We start from the raw sequence: 19,075 nt of genomic DNA, 5'->3' as shown, positions 1-19,075 counted from the left end.
ATCATCCCATCAACACTTGTATTACCCCCACAGGGACTGCTGAAAGGATTTATTAAGGTAAACAAGTTACTTAGTACTGCTTTAACTTTTGTTTCTTTTAGCATTATGGTGTGGGTGATGTTTCCACACACACAAAAGAAATAAGAAAGAAATAAGACTGCTTGGCCATCCTAAATCGGTATAGCCTACATGAGTCAATAACTGCCTTATTGAGTCTGTCTTCACTTGTGCTACTATGAGTTCTGAGAAGGGCAAGAACTCTCTCCGCTTTGAACCTGAACATAGGCTATGTGACCCTAAAACCAATAGATGTAGACGGCTTCTCTGGGAACACCCACAAATAGTCACGCTCGAAGCTGCCAGAGCGGAAAACAAAAGGGGAAAAGAACTACTGTTTCACCTACACAACACCATGACTTTAACAAATGTTAATAATATAATAAAATATTTTCTACCAAATAAGGATACAGACATGGCGAGAGGAGCAAAGTGGCTCAACAGCCCATAAATACATAAACAACGGAGAATGCTTATCATGATTCTAACGTTAGCTTCATGCTACGTGCTAACTGCTAGCTTCCAGTGCCGTTTTTTCCACTTCTACTGAACAGTCTGTTTTTATGCAACTGAATTTGTGTGTGCTAAATGTGCTTATTGTCCGTTCCCATAACAAGCTACCTTCTCCCTCGGATAAACCACATCCCCGAGTAAGACGCGATATGAAAATGTCTGAAGTTTTGTTCTTTACACTAAAGCAATGCAGCTAATTGTAATGTTTCCATTTCCAAACCAACACAAAGATGAGCAGCCCCCATAGCCTCGTCCTCCTTCATTATCATATGCTCCTGATCGGCCTTTCAATGCGGACCGGGCATCGGCCGGATAAAAGCGCCTTTGTACCCCCGGGGTCGGAGCGGTTTCATCTGGCCTCCATGGTGACCGGTAATTGGGCCTCCGCGAAAAAGGACTTTATCAAATGAATTGATTTAGAGGGAGAGAAAGAGAAAACAGAATCCTAGAGGCTTGAGTGGCAGTTGTTTTGGGTAACCATTATCCCCTCCTTCTGGCTCGTGCTTTTAATTTGGTGCTTTATTGGCTCGATTTGAGCCATGGGGCAGTTAAGGATACATCCTGGCACTTTTCTTGTTGGGAATACCTCTAGAAAAACTTAAGGAAGTGTCTTGAGGGAGGGGAGGTTTGACTCTATGATCTAATCCCAGGCAAGTTCAAGATAGCAGGAGATTAGCAGACAATTATGACATAAGATAAGATAAGATAGGTGAGATAGCTATGTGACCTCTTGCTTTGTACTATGTATTTCTGCAATAGGGCACTCAATAGGAATCACTTGATGACGTATACAATCAAGAATATCCACTAAATCAACATTATATTGTCAATTACAGCACAATGACACTGTGTAGAAACACTGTTTCTTAAGTTTGTTCTAACAATATTTAACTTTGTGAAACTCCTCACAGACAAAGATGCATTAGAAACACATGGTTGCACATGATAAGTTTGCTGGTTAAACAAAAAACATTGGTTTCCAGGGGTGACCTCTATCTAGTCATTCCTCCACAAACATCAAAGAGCAGTGGAGCGTTTGCAAAGAAGCTTCACTCTTGGGAAATATTTTACAGCCGTCTTTTATACGCACACAAAGATCGGCATCAGAAAGTTTTCCATACTTTGCATTTAAGATTTGTACTGTGTATTGCACGGCGTGGCACTTCTCAAATCAACCGATAATAGGAGAAAAGATGCTGGTCCATAGGCTCCCACTTCAGCTAGTAAAGTTAAGAATTTCATAAGGAGAAGTTTTAAGAGAACATAAAAGCGGTCAGACAAGTTGATCGTGACCATGTGTGCAGCAGACGGGCTCGGCTCCGGGGTCGACCCGATGGGAAAGTGCAGAAGAACCCTTTGCACCTGTTGGAGCAGATTCAGTGTCGTCCTAGACTTTCTGTAATAGAGACAAAAGAGAAATGGTTCTGTGCGGACCTTTTGGGGACACTTCCTGGGTGGCCAGACTTGGTTTCTCTTCAGTATTTCTATGATGAGAATACTCATTTTGGGAACTAAGTCAATTCTAATAATAAATACTTTATCTTCATTACATTTTAGAGCCTGTATCTATACTTTGCCGTCCACTATGTTTTTGAATTGGAGAAAAAATAAAGGTTTTGAATGGTTGCTTCAAACACATTTCTTTTCACAGTGACCTCTTTGTGACCCCGCTCAGTGATTCTAAGCACACAAGTCCTTTTGCTGCTCCCGCATCTGTACTTTTACTCAAAGCTACACCACGTAACATTTCACCCAATCACTGAAAGCTCAAATACGTATTAATATCAACTTATTTTTTTCCATAAAAGTTGCATAGTGCACCTTTAATATAAAACCTACAATCAATCAACAATAAAACAGATTTTTACACATGAACGTCACATCACTACCTTTAACTAAGAAAATTTAGTATTTCATCTCCCACTGCTTCATATCTTCTAGTATGTTGACCATCCATGTGTAAATGAGCATGATAAGAAGTTCTAAATCTAAATCATACAAAAGCCTTAGTCATCAATCACAGTAAATGTCTCTTTTCCAATGAATGACACAGCATCTACGCAGACGGGCATCTCTGAATGTGACGTGGACACTGAGTACCACCCACATTGATCTCTGCTGCATTAAGGGAGACTTGTCTGCTCTCTGGCTAATGGCCATTACTGGGGCTGTTGTCCCAAAGGTCAGAGACAAGCGTCCAGCTATCTGAGCTATGCAGAAGCGCATGTCCCTACAGCATACAGACACTGCCCCGGAGGCCTCCTCACACTGGGGGGGTTAACGCTCGCCACGGACGGGCATGCCAAACAGGCCTCTCCGATGCTACCACGTGCAGAAGATCAATGAAGGGGATGATTATCTGCTCCAAAGAAAGAGAAAAAATTATTACGTTTTACGATATCGGCACAGGTTGGGGTCACAAATGGGGGGTTCACCCGCTTCTAAAAATCCATCTAATCCATGTTTTATATAATATGTACAGCCGTAGTCACATGCCCTGGAGGAACGCACAGGCAGTCTTTCGTATCCGTCCCATTCCTTGCCTCCTAAAAATAGTGTGTTGCTGCAACTCCTGGCTCTCCCATGGTCCAGCGTGCAGCATTCCTGGTGGGAACCATCTGCGCAGACCGTGGGGGTGGGCACAGGATCAAATGCACACATTACGGCCGCAGTTGGGGCTGTAGTAACTAAGCCGTTGACCTTGGGGACAATTTGACTATCAAACAAGGAGGCGAATGAAACGATACGTAATGGGATTCAAGCGGCGGAAGACACATTTCCCTACAAACAAATAAATGCTTACTTGAATAATAAGATTCAGTGTTGTTTGTTTGTCGGGAAATCTCCAGAAACGTCCATTTCCAGTGTAAGGATGCGCTCTACGCACTCTAAGACTTAATCATTCTGAGACTTCTAACACTTTTATTGGCTGTAGACATAATCTCTAACCCTCTCCATAAAATACACACATGTGAAACCCACCCTCACCTTCCACTGGCCGTTACTTCATTTCCTGCCAACAAAGAACTTTCTGTCACCAGAGCTCGGTGCCAAGCTCCCAAGGCATTAAAACTTAATAGAAAAAGCATTTAAGTCCATTTACATGTAGCCTATGGACACTGTAAATAACCTTTTATGGGTCCGACGTCCACCTGTGCAAGCATGCTATCGTTTTTGACCGCGGCAGAATTTCATTTTGGCCCCCGAGGTCTCGTAACGACAGAGAGCTGACATTTGACCTCGTTGGCAAATGACACTCGGGCGCCATTGTTGGTTTGAGGTGTAAAAAAAAAGAAGTGACCTCATGTTCAAGGGCATTGAAGTCGGTGCAGACGGCAATAGACGCCAGGAATCTTTGAATGTGGCTTTATAGGGGAATTACTGACTTTAGCAGAAAATGTTGCCTTGATGTAAAATGCTGCCTACGGGTCCAATCCCACGTGTGCCAGCTGCCAGGAGCACACGGCAGCACGTCAGCACGAACTCTTGTAGTGGGTGAAAAAGGCACCACCGCTGAACGTGTGCTGCCTAAAGCTTCATAAGAGGACACAAGCACAAGTTCATTACTGTGTGAGCATGCCATTCCTCATTTGAAAGCTAAGAATCTCCAGAGTTCAGTCACAAGCTTCAATTACATTAGACTGCGCTGGCATTAAATAGGACTTGACTAGCGCCATGTGCTGGGATTGTGTTTGTAGCAGAGAGTCTCTTTATGTTCATTTCCAAACTATAACTGTGAGGCTCATACTGCTTTCTGATTGGATAGTCATTTGGTCATTTTGGTTATTGTGAATAATAATTGTGAAATGTTATTTTAATGACAATTGGCTTGTTACACAATGTGGCTACGCTAGTTCTGACGACCAGTGCTTCCTGTTTCTGTTCATTTCCTGTTAAACTACCTTAGAGCAGACCCATTTGACTAAGCATACTTACTTAAGAACACTTAGAGAAGGAGTTCAGAAAGACAGTTTTTCTTGAAGAAAGTCTAAAGTCGGCACTATTTTAATCTATAACATTGAAAATAGTGCCGCAAATATGAACATATCTACATAAAACAATTGTCTTGTCTAAAGTTATAACTCTATGTTATTTATTGTTTATTAATTATGTAGTGCGTGTTAGCCGTTAGCTTAAAGACAAACTTGCCGACCGCTACGCAGATGTTTCCTCCGCTTAAGTAGTTTCATCATTGAGTATTTAAATGCAGTAGATGTTCATCTACCACGGGTCTAAGCTAATCTGTGTCGGAAATGGCGCTCACAACTTCAGGTTAGCGGAAGTAGCTTAGCCACATCGCGCAACGAGCCAATAGCAATTACATTTCACATTAGTAAATCAGTAGTTTATGAAATATTTACTAGTATTTGAAAAATACGAATTATAAACTGCATTTGAATGTTTGAGAGGCATAAAATGATTGTTAATTTGGATAAATAAGGTCATTTAAATAACTAGCTATTTTTGTGGACTAAAAAAAAGCCCCATATAAAACTCAAAATACGCTTTACATTTATCACAGAATTATAGTTTCAAAAATCCAATTCATGCCTGTCTTTCTCATTAACTGTCATCACATGGCATGGGTTATAATAACATATTTGAGTCACCTCCCATTTGCCTTTGAAGGAGACGTGTGACTAAACAGAAATAGAGACAATCAGCTGTCTGATATTTTCGGCTGAGATAATGAGCCTGCAGATGACATTCACTGTCAGCCTGTCTAGGAACTGCTGAACAATGAGGGGATTGTGTGACTTAACCACAAATACCAAAACAGAAATAACATAAATGATCATTGGAGATTACGCAATAACTGAAGATTATGTGCAACTATTACTCGATGTGAAGAGAACAACACAGTGGTCACATGAGGGAATGGAGCTGAGTGTGTTTGCAGGTCATTTCACCGAAGCCAGAGAGAAACGGCATGAGTCATGAAGAGCCGCTCTCTTTAGAAAGCTTTGTATCAGCTGTTTTCCCTGGAATATGCCTCGCAGGTTTGGCACCCGAGGGAGCAGGGCCGGCGCATTCAAACGCGGAGCCGGGAGGATTTCTACAGCTCTGGATTCCATCGCAAAATACGTATGAGCAAAGCAATCTCTGAGTCGCCGTAGTTCAAGTGCGAGGTGCCTCTGGAGTCGTGCGGCGTCACATTTCATCCAATAAAGTGAATGAATACAAGCATTCATTTCAATACGAATGTCTTTATGGGCGAAAAACTATTGCGACAGTTCAGCTACTGTTGAACCAAACAGGCAAGCAACGTCTCTTATTGCCAAAGAACTAAATCTATCACATGTCCACTAAAATTTACGCTTTTAGCAAGAACATGACGAGTGTGCACCATGGCTTCAGGTCACTTTAGGATGTATTTGAGGTATGTGACAAGTACATACTGAAAATGTCAGTTTTCTTTATGGATATTTAGTGCAGAATGAAAGGACAACATTCATCTGATCATGTCTTAGTAGGGCTGCTCGATTATTGAAAAAATATTAATCACGATTATTTTTGTCATAATTGAAATCACGATTATTCAAACGATTATTTGTTGCCTTTAAAAAAAGTCATTATTTTATTTATATATTTATACATTTAAAAAATTATGCTGAATGTTTTCTGTTTTCTGAACAGTCGTAAAAGTACAAATGATTTCAAGAATGCCTCTATTAAAGAGAGGTCTCTGTTTCACACCAGCCCCCTGCTGGCCAGCCCTCACACTTGCGCAAGTAAACTGAGCAATGCGGCCTGATGACATCATCACACAGAACTGTTTGTTTTTGTGTCAGGCAAAAGGATGAGCCGTGGCCGTCGAATTTCGATTAATTGCACAGCCCTATGTCTTAGGATGGAGCTTGTCTGTCTTTGTAGTTTTGTTTTTTATTTAGACAGGGACAGTGCACAATTTAACATTGACCAAAAGGAAAGATGATATAGTCTGAAAACTCTGACTGGACTCACTTGTGCCATTTCAGCACTCAGATTTCCTCCACTATAACAAACAATAAACACTGAGGAGTTCAGAAGATCATTTAAAAGCCAGAAGAGTTTTCATCATACTGTAATTCAAGGTCAAAGCAATATCTGTGGACTAAAATCAGACTAAAACTCAAATGAAAAGTCGTTAATTAGACTTATTATACGGCTCTTCACAACGTAAGTAGAACGCTCCGTTGATTTGAATGGTATTTTCTGATAAAGGACCTCTGAAAAAAATAATGACCGCTGCCATTGGCAACGGAGTTCGTGCTTTCATATCACTCCATGCGTACGTAGTAGCGACACTATCTGTCCCCGTCACTGAGAGAGAAGTTGGGGTAATTGCCCGTGAAGTTAGCGTGAGTCTGACTTTCAACTTACCCAGAGATTCTCCACCATTTCTCCTCTCCAACTGCGCCTTCAACTAAGTAGCTAGGCTAGCTACTAGCCTTGCTGCTTCTAGCCTAGCCAAACGTTGCAGAGCAACGCGCAAACTTTTTGGAACTATTTGTCGCGGAAGTCATTAAATGAACCTTTCGGCCTTCATAAAAGTGTACAAAGTTTATGTTGTGTGTGTTCAGTTGGCAAATGGCCGTATAATAAGCGGGATAATGTATAGAAGGTCCGGTTCGCCCTGTCGGTGCTTATTTTACCGATAATGACCAGCGTTCTATACATTATCCCTTACTAAAACCATGGCAAGGATCTCCACATATTTTTGTTGACAGTAAAAAGGCACATTTTAGCCTTTGCATTCAATATCAAACACTCTATGAGCGTCGAGATTGCAGTTATTCCTATGAGGAAACTTGCCCATGTGTTTGGCTGACAGACGGTGCCCACGCAGCTTGTTTACCGGCATGTCCCGAATGGTGCCGGGCGTCTGTGTGACTGCTGAACACTATCCAGCAATTGCATCACAGTCCCAGGATACACTGTCCTTGGATACGAGCGGGACACAGCCTAAAGCGGTACAGGGTATCGCGGTGGGGCTGTCGACTGCATATCGGACCGCGGCGCTTCGATAAATGTCAGCGCTATTTATATCGTGTAGAAATGGATCATGAAAAAAATTCCCTCAGATAAGTCAACAAATCCAACGCGGCATGTGCTTTGTGGTGTGTCTATTTGTGTTGCCGCACGTGGCCGGTGTGTGTGAGGAGGTGTGTCGCCGGCGCTGCAGTGTCCTCACCGCAAAAAAAAAAAAAAGCTGTCACATTGTGGCGGTGGCGTGCGAGTATCCATGGACGCAAAACACAGTAACGACGCCGCATTCTGAGGCGCACACACAAAGTGGCTTTTACAGGGCTGTAAAGGACAAGGCGAGACGACAGGACATATTTGTGGAGTGTTAAAAGGATCAACAGTGAACCAAGAGTCAAGAGTAGTAAAGTGTGAACCTTTTTTTTTTTTTTTTATGTTGTAAATTGCGCATTACTATAGAAATACAGCTTTTTGGGGACACTGTTCGCTGGCAGGTCACTACACTGTACCTGAGTGTGAATTTTATGTCAACAATATTTACATTTTATAATCTCTGTTAATTCATAATCAATCATGGAAAGTGCAAGGAATCCCAGAAATCTTGGTGGTCAGTACTGCACTGCCTGACCAAAATTAAAGAAACCATTTTCCATAAGCTTCTGCAATGTCAGAAGAACCAATGTTGCATTAATTTTCCCTCAAGATTTTGTATTGATGATGGGAGAGTGTGGCCACTGCGCAAAGCCTTCTCCAGCACAATCCCGAAGGTTCTCAATGGAGTTAAAGGGATATTCAGGATTTTTGACATAGGGCCTCATTTCCTACTTTTCCAGAGTGTTGTTGATTTCTTTGAAGAGTTTATGGCGCTAGGCTAGTGCATGTCTATGGTAACTAGTAGCCTGCATTAAAAACTTCTTCAAAATTATGGGGTAGTCCTCCAAACGTTGCCATATCTGATTTGTAGAAAGCTCCTTTGTAAATTCCATGTGTAGTCATGCCGGCCGCAGGTCAACAAACTACTGTAGATCCGGTAAGCTAGCAGATCACTCCGCCACTGCGTAGCTAACAACCAGGAAACTGATGATGCTCAAATACAAGTTCTTTTTAATGCAAAATGGTTATATTTCAAAAATGATTCAGTCAACACAGACATTTATATGGGTAGTCTGCCTCAGGTGCACTGTGCTTGGGTCAGCCTGTTTTTGATGCAGGCTACTAGTTACCATAGACATACACCAGCCTAGCACTAGCCTTGCACCACTAAACTCTTCAAATATAAGGACTGCATGAATAAAAGAAAAAAAAATCAGCTGAAATCAACAACACTCTGGATAACTAGGAAATGAGGCCCTATGTCAAAAATCCTGAAATATCCCTTTAAGATCTGAATTCTGTGACCTTCGATCCATCTCCAGCTCCGTGAACCACTCTTTCACAATGTGAGCATGATGAGACCTGGTATTGTCATCTTGGAATATGCCTGTGCCATCAGGGAAGAAGAAACCCGCTGATGGAATAACACAGTCATTCGTGATGTTCAGGTCGTCTGCTGATCTCATTCTTTAGTGTAGCTTTTTGGTCAGGCAGTGGAGTTACTAATGATACACAAGCTCGACCAACTCTTTATTACTAATTATTATTTGCCTAAAACATATTTATTGTGTCCCAGCTTTGCAAAAACACACCATTCTAGTAATTAAGTCTAAAGTACAAATGAACACAAGGTGATTAAAAGTCCTCCCGAGCATCATGGCCTTATTATGCAATACAAGACTGGAGGAACATCAGAGCGGATTCCCCTCCGCCCTGGCCCAAATGGCTGAGCTCCCAGTGGCAGGAGTGAGGGCAGTTGACCAAAACAACACCGCTGTTGCCAGGGGCTGTTGCTTTTGACACTGCCTTCCACTGTTTACACTTGTTGTAGCCGTTCACCTACTCCAAACTCTAAAGCAAATGCCATTACATAATAGGAAACCTGTCTGGCCGGGGAGATAAGACACACACACGCACCTGGCTTACAGCGTCCACATCATACAATAGTACTGCTCTTTCACATCTTTCTGGAAATCCAATCCGAGAACATAAATGAAGTTACCTGTCTCCTCGGGCATTGCTGCTTTTCTTTCAGTTATCGGCTCGGGCAGGTGCAGATGTGAAACGGTAATATATCCGGCAAATCAGTTCTGAGGCGGCTGCTAGTTCGTATTGCGACACATCCTCCACACGCTCCTGCGGCTCTGGCGAAATAACAGACGGGAGCCGGAGTGGGCGCTCTTCTGTCCGACACTATCTGCGGAATGGACTGAGGTCATGCGGCTCCGGTGTCCCTGCCTCGCTCTCGCTCTCCCTCTCTCTCTCTCTCTCTCTCTCGGGTATAAATATAGAAGCATGTGCGCTCCTCCTGTAATGTGTCACTAGGTGTGTCCCGCTCCTCCCACACTCTCCACGACTCCACGCAAACCCAGTGATGGCCGACGCAGGGCAGCACTAACCGAGATGACTCTAATCTGAGCTCGTCTAATCCCGGATTACTTTTAATCTGATGTTTGGATAATTAAACACAGACTGGGAATTGAGCAAAGCAAATTGCTAATGGCTGGTTGTGCCTGAGTGCTATTGCAAAAATGATCAACATTCTGCTAATAAGTAGGGCTGCCACCATAATTACTATATGGATTTATCGTTCAATAACAGATAAACGATCATGTTTGGATCAGTATTTATAATCTGCACATTAATTAGCATTAGCAAGTAAATTGGGTTACATTATATTTTATGTTTATTGCTGCTTGTGTGGTATTTTATGATATGATCATGCACTTTTAGAATAAAGGATTCATATCAGTTTTATGTTTTAGAGTTGAAAGTTTCTTGTATCTTTAGAGTCAATAATATTGTTAATCGCAATATTTTTCTCCCTCAATACATCGAACTTCCAAATTTGAAACAAAGCCTAATGATAAACAGACAGTACAAACATAAAACGAGTAATGCTATGACACGACAGAATTATTTCACTGTATTACAGGTCAAGGAGTGGGGGTCAGGATGACATTTAGAAATAACACTGCTTTCAATAGAATTTATAGCATGTATTTGCGATTTGGATAATGATAACAATAAAATAATTATTATAATGAATGAAATAATGAAATACGCACTTATACATTTGATTTGAAATTTTTTGCTGCTTGAAATTGAAGTCACTTTTAACAGACGGGAAAGTTCTTGTGATCATTTTGTAAATCGCAGACTACAATGACGTCCTCTCAGAAACAACCAATCGCTATTGTCGCATTTGGAGAAAAGCTGAAAAATACAGTAGCATGAAGAAGAATAAAAAGTAACATGTATGTATTGTTTAAGGTCTTAATGCCAAGGGCATCCAATGTACGACGTGCCAAGAGTCTCTTTTTACCCGGCGAAAGCCCGAGAGGAATTTCGACGTTAGCTGCTTGAGATTTCTCACCTACAGAAGCAGCAAAACATCCCACAGCTTTACATGACGCAGATAGAGGTTTGGTGAGTGGAGCTGCAACATGAATAGCAATCATTTCAAATAAGCAATTGTCAAACACTTATCATTATTGCTTAAATGATTTTTCTAGCAGTGGAATTTGTAGAAATAATACTGTGAATAATTATAAAGCATATGTATCGATTTAATAAACTTGAAAGCTGTGAAAGTGACCCTGACTGATATGGATAATAGACCCAACACTGGCGCTGTGATGCCATCGTTTTAGTAAAAGTTTCGGTAATGATGGAGCCATGTTTGAGATCTTTCCACTCTGGGACCCAGTTTGGAAAATGTTCGTTCCCCCAAAAGGTCGGTTTAGTATGGATGATGCAATGAATTGATAAAATACTTCCGCGTTTAGTCTTGAGCTTTACTTCGTTTGGACAGGGCAGTTAGGATGAGTGTGATTCTTGTAGTTCATATTTTAGTCTTCTCTCAAATGTGAGCTGATAACCTTGTGCTACGAGATCAATTCCCGCAAGACTTGCTTGTGCCCATGCCCTGACGAAGACCTTTGGGTCAAAATGCATAGGCTGGTCCATGATTCAATAAAGGACTCGAGTATCTTGGACATTTTTCTTTTGACTGCTTTCTTTACTTGACATAAGCTGTCCCACGAGCAAGTCTTTAGCCTACTTCTTTCATACAAAAATACAACGCTCTGGTGTTTTGTACCAATCCCAAGCTGTATTGCAGTGAATAAGCAGGTTTTGCGCAGCCGACACAACAAGCACTTTCATCGATACAAATGAAGAAAACAAAGAGACGAAAATTATACTTTGTCATGCTATATTTGTGACGCCTACGAGCCTCAAAACGACTGTATATCCCTGGTGTCGTTTCTAACAGAGCCATCCATTTGCAGTTCGTCTTGTTCTTCTCAAGGCGCTCATTTCGCTCCGATTAAAGGGACGTCCACCTGTGTTTAACCAACCCCCAGGTGCTATTATCCTTCACCTTCTGTTGACAACTTTATAATCAACGTCAGCGTAAATACGGCTTGTCACAAACTGTTTACAGGAGGCTCGGATTACTGCGCCTCTGCAGGTTACCGCGGGAAGACGTGAAATGAGAAGATGACGAATGACACGCCACAAGGTCCGCATTAACTTTCCCTCCGCGGTAAGTCCAAAACTTCCATTTACACTCCAGTGCCGGCTGGCGGAGAGGTCACTGTCCCTTCTGTACGTCACCCCAGCAAGAGTCTGCAAGCGCCACAAGTACGGAACATGGTGCGAGTGTCAAGTATTTCAAATGCGTACGCGAAAAATAACTGGATGAAATAGAAATGATTCGGCCTGTAACATGGCAAACGAGTATCTAAGGGAAATGACTGATGGATGAGTTCCTGTTGGTGGCACACCGGTTTCTAAAGATACAGTGATTTGCGAGAAAGGTAACTATGGGCGCTGATAGTGTTCTAAGACTGGCTTCAAGGCTCAACATTGATTAAAGCTGATAGATAATCGATAGACTGGAGGTGGGAGCAGATTCCCCGAGGGGTTTGCAGCGCTGTAAACATTTGCTTTAACACAAGGAAAGACCAAAGGGTAAAAATATGGCTGGCTATGTAAGGCATATCCTTCCGATTTTCCACTTCAAAATCCGATTGCATCATTTTGTAGAGAGATGTAAGTTGGATACGAACCATTTTCCTGAAAAATTCTTGAGGATTTTCACTGTATTGGGGAAAAAAGCTCAGGTAAGGCCGAATACAGCATCTTGAAGCAAGTCAAATCTCTTTCAGCAAGTTCAGGACCTTTTCTTTCGTTCTACAACTGTTCTTCAGGTTTGCCTTGTATGGCATCAATAGAAAACATCGTGCTAGCTTTTAAAAGGATAGAACTTGGAGTGGTCCTCTAGCTGACACAGTTTAAGACTTCATACAAGATGAATTGATTTTAAAAAGTTAGAATACCGCCGTGCATTTCCAAAGGCCAAGCAAACCCGATGGCGCGACTGGTAATGACTTTCGATGACCATGGCGCTCGAGCGAACAATAAGGGCTGCCCAAAGATGATGGACTGATGCGAACGGCGAGCGCTGAACATTGCGCGTAAACAATGAGGTCATTCTTCCTTCAGCCGGCTTCGTCGGGTCACCTCAGGGTAATAGTACTGATCTTGGACCTTCTCCATTTTTTTCCCGGGCCCCGAACCGAAACAATGGACACTTCCACGGCGCTGAAGCGAGCCGGAAGATTCATTAGGCGCGGGGCCAAGCATTGAGAGTCAACCGCAAAGAACGACCTGGGAACATAATAACTGCTGATGTCACTGCATTACACAATCCTTTTCAGCGTAGGGTTTGGAGGAGTCAGGGAATTTGGCACCGGGCGTCATTCAGCGGCTGGGTCTTTGAAGTGGAGCTCATTGTCATCTTCAGGTTGTGGTCCAAACGTGGAACTTCCCCAGCGCATTCCTAACGTCCTGATTCTTCATTATTCCCAACTTCCAAGGGAGCAATGTTTGCAATATTATAAAGTGTTGTTAGCGTTGATGCTACGCTCGCTCATAATACGCTGCAAAGGCCACACAGCAGTCTCTATTTTTCCACAGATGCTACAGATGATAATATTCAAAGTAATAAGTTACATTCAACGTGATATTCAGATGTCTTTTTTGTGTGCAGGTAATCGGTAATAATCTCAAACACTTATTTATCACTATCTTACACTTGGCTGGTTAGAAAATGCCATATTGATTTAAAGCAGCTGAAACAAAGTACCCAGCAGTTTCACTTCCGGATTTTCTTGCTCCCCTTTGCTGCACAGCTGTTTCAATAGATGTCGCGGGGCTTTAGTGAAGCCATGGCGAGTGTTTTTTACTTGGCGGTGAAAGCATTTCCTGGATATGTAGGTCCTCAGCAGGAGCTTTTTGGGAGCAGGAGGTGCCGCTGAGAATAGCCTCCAGCAAAGATCCAAAGATAACTCAAAGATGCACTAGCAGCTCGGGAACACAAGTCCTGGTCTGTTTTTGATGAGAGAACAAAATTGTAACATGGGAAAAAGCTTGAATAAGTCAATTTGCTACCTCTCCTCAAAATCTGCAACACGAGCAAAAATATAAGTTTTCCTGAAGAATACTCAAACTATATTGGTTTGAATTATGTTATCAGACTGGTAAATGCCCTAAGCACAAAAGGTCACTATGCAAAATTACAGTGCACATCATAGGCAAATTAGTCTCTGTCAATGTGACGAATTGTAACACACAACATAGTGGTTACTAGACTTAAGTCCTTAACTAAATAAACAAAACTCTTTTAGTATGTACAGCAGTGAAATGGGCAAAACAATGACACTTAACTGAATATATTTTTGACAAGTTATTATTGTGTATAGACGCAATGTTTGAAAGGGATTTTTTTTCTCATAAACAGCTTCCAAAATCTACTTCTAAACCTCTTACCACCCGCCAAAACCAAATGCATTCTCTCCTCGTTGCCATTGTCGTCACTTTTTATTTCCCTTATGTGTTTTTGTCACTTATTGTGCTTTGTTACTTTATTACTATTTTGCTGCTCTTTTGTCACTTTTTTGCTGGATTTTTGTCACTTTTTTGCTGGATTTTTATCACTTTTTTGCTGCATTTTTGTCACTTTTTTTGCTGGATTTTTGTCTTTTTTCTGCTGAATTTTTGTCATTTTTTTGCTGCATTTTGGTCTTTTTTGTTGAGTTTTTATCATTATTGTTTTTTTGGTCACTTTTAAGCATTTTTTTGTTGTGTTTACATCCTCATTTTCTTCTCGTTTTTTATTGCTGTTTTGTAGAAGCTTGTAGATTTGGAGAATTTGGAGAAAACATGTTCAGGTGGGAGTTAAGAGGTTAATGCTAATTTGAACTTTTTATGATGTGTTAACCAGACTTACAAAACAGAAAAAACTATGTAGTAAACTGGATGCATGTCTCATTTCTACACCCTTTTTTCCAACCTCAGTTCAGTCTCACTGCAGTGGCCTCATTTGAATACTTGTGTGTAATATATGCCAGGTTAACGCACGGCAGCCTGAGCTTCAAACAGACCGGCCGGCTTCGAAGTGCCCACACCGTACTGGGACCACTGGAGATAACAGACTTGGACTCAATCCCCAAAAACCTTACATGGATCATAAAACCATCCAGTGTGGGCTCTAATGCGTGCTACTGCAATGCACCATTGACCCCAATCCAGGACATCTGACACATTTCAAAGCAAGAGCAGCTTCTCCTAAGATGTAGAAGTATATGCTAAGATGTTGTATCCTCTCCTCGGTTCAACACTGCGCGCTGGAGTGTAAGGAGAAGTGGGTCATATTCATATAGTGCTCGCCCACAGGGATTTGAAGGTTTTTTCTGAACTGGGACAATGGCCATTAATCACGTTACAGATATGAACTGACTTGGAATATTTGAATAAAGGCTTGTGAATGAATTGTTAAAATCCTGCATTTTAAGTCTGTTTAGTTTCAAACATGATGAGAAGAGAGATCATTCGATGTCCTATGTCTTCAATACACTGCAGCTCCAGCCCGTCGTCAGAGTGCATAAGATAAATGAGGCTGTAACCACTGACAACGGGGGAGAAGGGATAGAGGGAGCAAGGAGGAAGTTGTAGGAGAGCAAGGCTGTATGAACTAGAATGACTCCACACTTTTGATTATGCACAATTACTTACAGTCCCTTCAAAAAATATGATTGAAGGAGCATTGCCAAAATAAATATTACCCTTGCAGACTTGGCATATGAAATATACTTTGCTTGAACAAAAGTTCATAGGCAGCTCTTTGGTTTTACAAATAGGTGATCATTTACTTGATGTAAAAGCTAGCTCTGTGCGCTCTCTTTCTGTATGTCATCAAAATAAAATACAAATATAGACAGTAAAATTCTGAATGGACTCATTGTGGCCGACTTCTTCCTGTAAGTATACTGAAATGGCGACTGGCTCCGGACGTTTCTGGCTGCGATGGATTTTCCATTGAAACTTTTAAGTCCTTATTGAACACAGGCTTGTCATTCTGACCTTACCCTTCTTTTACTATTTTTATTGCAGCCCCATTCAAAATAATGGCACTGGTGCCAAACAACACAGCCACATCACTAGCATGAATGAGTGTCAGCTAGCCCCAGCTTGTCCATTCTTAATTTTACAGTCTATGGTTTAAAATGGAAATTGATTTTAATTCTACTGGCTGTTACTGTTGTATTGATCATAAACAAGACTTCTGACTTTTTTATAAACCTCAAAAAATGTTCCATTCCCTCTCACATGGCCCTTTCAGGTCTTCAGGCCACTCATTTCAGTATTTTCTTTATTGTAAAACATTCACAGGATGGTCAGTAGTTAGCCGGTAGCTGATCAGCCTCTGTCATGCATTTGAACTCTTGATATTAGATTTTTTTCAAGTCTATGGAGATTATGAATGGGATTTTTACTTCAGGTACCGAGCTGACTTGACTGATGAGCTCTGTAGCTGTCACAATCCATAAAAAGTGACTGGACAAACCCCTTTTGTGCCGTTATTCCCATTATTTACAAATTATGATGAGATCTTTTTAGTTAAAGCAGCCTGTAAGAAGTTATCAGAACAATATAAGCAAGCGCCAGCAAGCAGTCAACACAAAGTCTTTTACTAATGCCTGCACACAGATCCACAAAGGACAGTATATTATGCTTAGTGATGTTTTGTCAGATGGTTTGAGGCAGATAAATCACAGCAGGGGAACACACTCTTCTACACGCTGAGGAGAACGAGAATGGATGAATAATTCAGTGGCGCTCATTGATCAATGCGTCTTCTCCTCTCTCCTCGCGTCACAGTAATCTGATCAGCGTTTAAAGTGCACACTTAGCTCTCCGGCTGGATTCTCCCATCATGCATCTGTACAAAAACAACTTCCCAGTATTCAGTCTCTCACATCAGGCCATCACAGCGCGGCTCGGTTTCCGGATGATCCGAGCGAACAGGCGATTACATCTCTCTGTGCTTTTCCACTGTCTGAATTAGTGAGAGCGGTGAAAGAGCGTGCTCAAAACTGTGGAAAGAATGGCCCTAAACACAGTATGACAAACCGCTGAATAAAATGATAGGATTCACATGGGGTTTGCGTCGCTGCATTTCAACGAAGTTCAAAACAAATCCCATGCAAGAGAGTGACACAGTTTGCAGAAACCTGACAGAGACATTGGATCATTTCAATTTACTTTCAGCTCTCACAGAAAACAATGCAAAACAAACCTTGTTACCTTACTGGAACTATGGCATCAATGCAAGATGTAATTTATAAGTTATTTCATGTGGCTATTGTACTAAAGAATATCCTTTTAGAAGCCAAGCATAAAGGATGACAAAGCACTGATGTAAGTACCTTGTGAGGGCATGATGACTCCATTGTACTATGTTTAGTTGTGGTATGTCAGCCACTGCCACTGCCCTAAAATCAACATCTTGTTAAACTGTCGTGTAGGTTTATTGCACACAGCTATCCACTTTCCTGGCTCACATCAAAAAGTAAACAACAAAACATAATTTAACAACAAGCTCATCACTAAGGCATTTGCTCCCACAGCACACTGACACGGCTGACTCTGAATATGATCACGTGTAAATGTCATTCTCCCATCATTTTTATCTTCGCATCTCAATTAAAGGAGGCCCCATGGTGTATGTTGCATAATGCACAGTGATTTGGAGTCTACAGAGGCAGATGAATAAGATATAACCGAGACCTTTAGAGTGGGGCTAGACTGCAATTCTTCAGAGCTTGCATTTCTTTGACTGCATTAGAGTGTGAGCGACATATCGAATATTCATATTGGTTATGGTACCACCCATTGTGGCGCATTGGGGTGAACAGAATTAAATTAACAACCTCCACTTGTAAAATGTGGCTGGTGTGCGCGCATCAGTGTTGGGCAAGTCACTTTAAAATTGTAATATATTCTATATTAGTTACATATTAGTGTTCGAAAAATGTTGCTGAGTTAAAAACTAAAAAAAAAACATAAGGGGTGCTGTGTCTGTGTAGGTTCTCACTGGTACAGGAGTTGTCCATCTTCAATGAAGTTTCATGAGTCATCTTCTGTACAACGTTTCGCCTCTCATCTAAAAGGCTTCGTCAGCAACACAAAAGTTAAAGCTCAGCCCGCAGACAACATATAGACCACTGGGAGGAGTTTAGCTTAGCTAAGCCCCTCCCTTCTATTAACGGTTACTCTCACCTGTGTGTAAACACTGAGATGACTCAAGCACCTTCATTGAAGATCAAGGGGTGCTATTTCATTGATTAGCCTCAAACTAGCATTAGCCTTTAGATTTAGCCTTTGGTGAAGCATTTACATCTGTGTAAAGTTTTAAATTTGGCGTAAGTGATTATCCAACAGTAGTATGTTTTCTGTCATGTCCTCTCGTGACCTCTCGTGAAGCAGCGTTCCATCCTAATGTATGTGATTGTGGACAGTGAGCAAGCAGGCCGCTCCGGAAACTTTTCAAGTTTGTTTGCCTGTTCAAAGTCATCTTCCTGTTTGAGCTGTTAGCCTACAGCCATCAAACATCGCAAATGATGAAAGATCCAGTTGTTGTCAACCCATCGAACACATTTAGGTGAGGTCAAAGCCATAAACACCTTACTGTATTTTTAGCACACTGTAAGCACCCAAAGGTGATGAAGTTCCATTGTCAAAGGTGCATGGACAAAAACATAGAGGCCAGCAAGACAATATCCTCTGTTTGTTGTGTCTGGTAGAGGTGCCTTCACTTAGTTACAAACCTCCAGTCCAATATAATCGCCTGCAAACTCTGGAGCCACGGATAGCACTGACAACATGCCATTCCCACCTTCATCAAAGACTCATGTAAAGCAGCAGGCAGCAGAGAAATGTCACAAGGCAACGCCACATTGCAGCCTTAATTACCCCTGTGGGTGTGTGTACGTGTGCTAGGGCCCCTGTGCTATTCCAGAAAGCTCATCCCGTACTTAACCCACTGAGAGGAGTGATATCAGGCAATGGTCAAAGCCTTTTGTAACATTATTCAGTT

The 19,075-nt window shown here is 41.6% G+C and overlaps 1 protein-coding gene across 1 annotated transcript in view; it reads right to left on the bottom strand.

Annotated features, from left to right (window-relative positions):
• ablim2 (actin binding LIM protein family, member 2) overlaps positions 1-9,872 on the bottom strand; it is a 56,658-nt gene extending 46,786 nt beyond the window's left edge. Inside the window, exon 1 of the mRNA XM_079579674.1 lies at positions 9,632-9,872. Within this exon, the coding sequence (XP_079435800.1) occupies positions 9,632-9,647 (16 nt within the window). The 5' untranslated portion in view covers positions 9,648-9,872. The remainder of the gene's footprint in view (positions 1-9,631) is intronic.
• Positions 9,873-19,075: the final 9,203 nt, after the last annotated feature.

The sequence above is a fragment of the Gobius niger genome (genome assembly GCF_951799975.1).
Source record: "Gobius niger genome assembly, chromosome: 21".
NCBI classification, from domain to species: Eukaryota; Metazoa; Chordata; class Actinopteri; order Gobiiformes; family Gobiidae; genus Gobius; species Gobius niger.
Note: the sequence above shows the minus strand (reverse complement) of the source record. Positions and strands in the feature narration are given on the sequence as shown.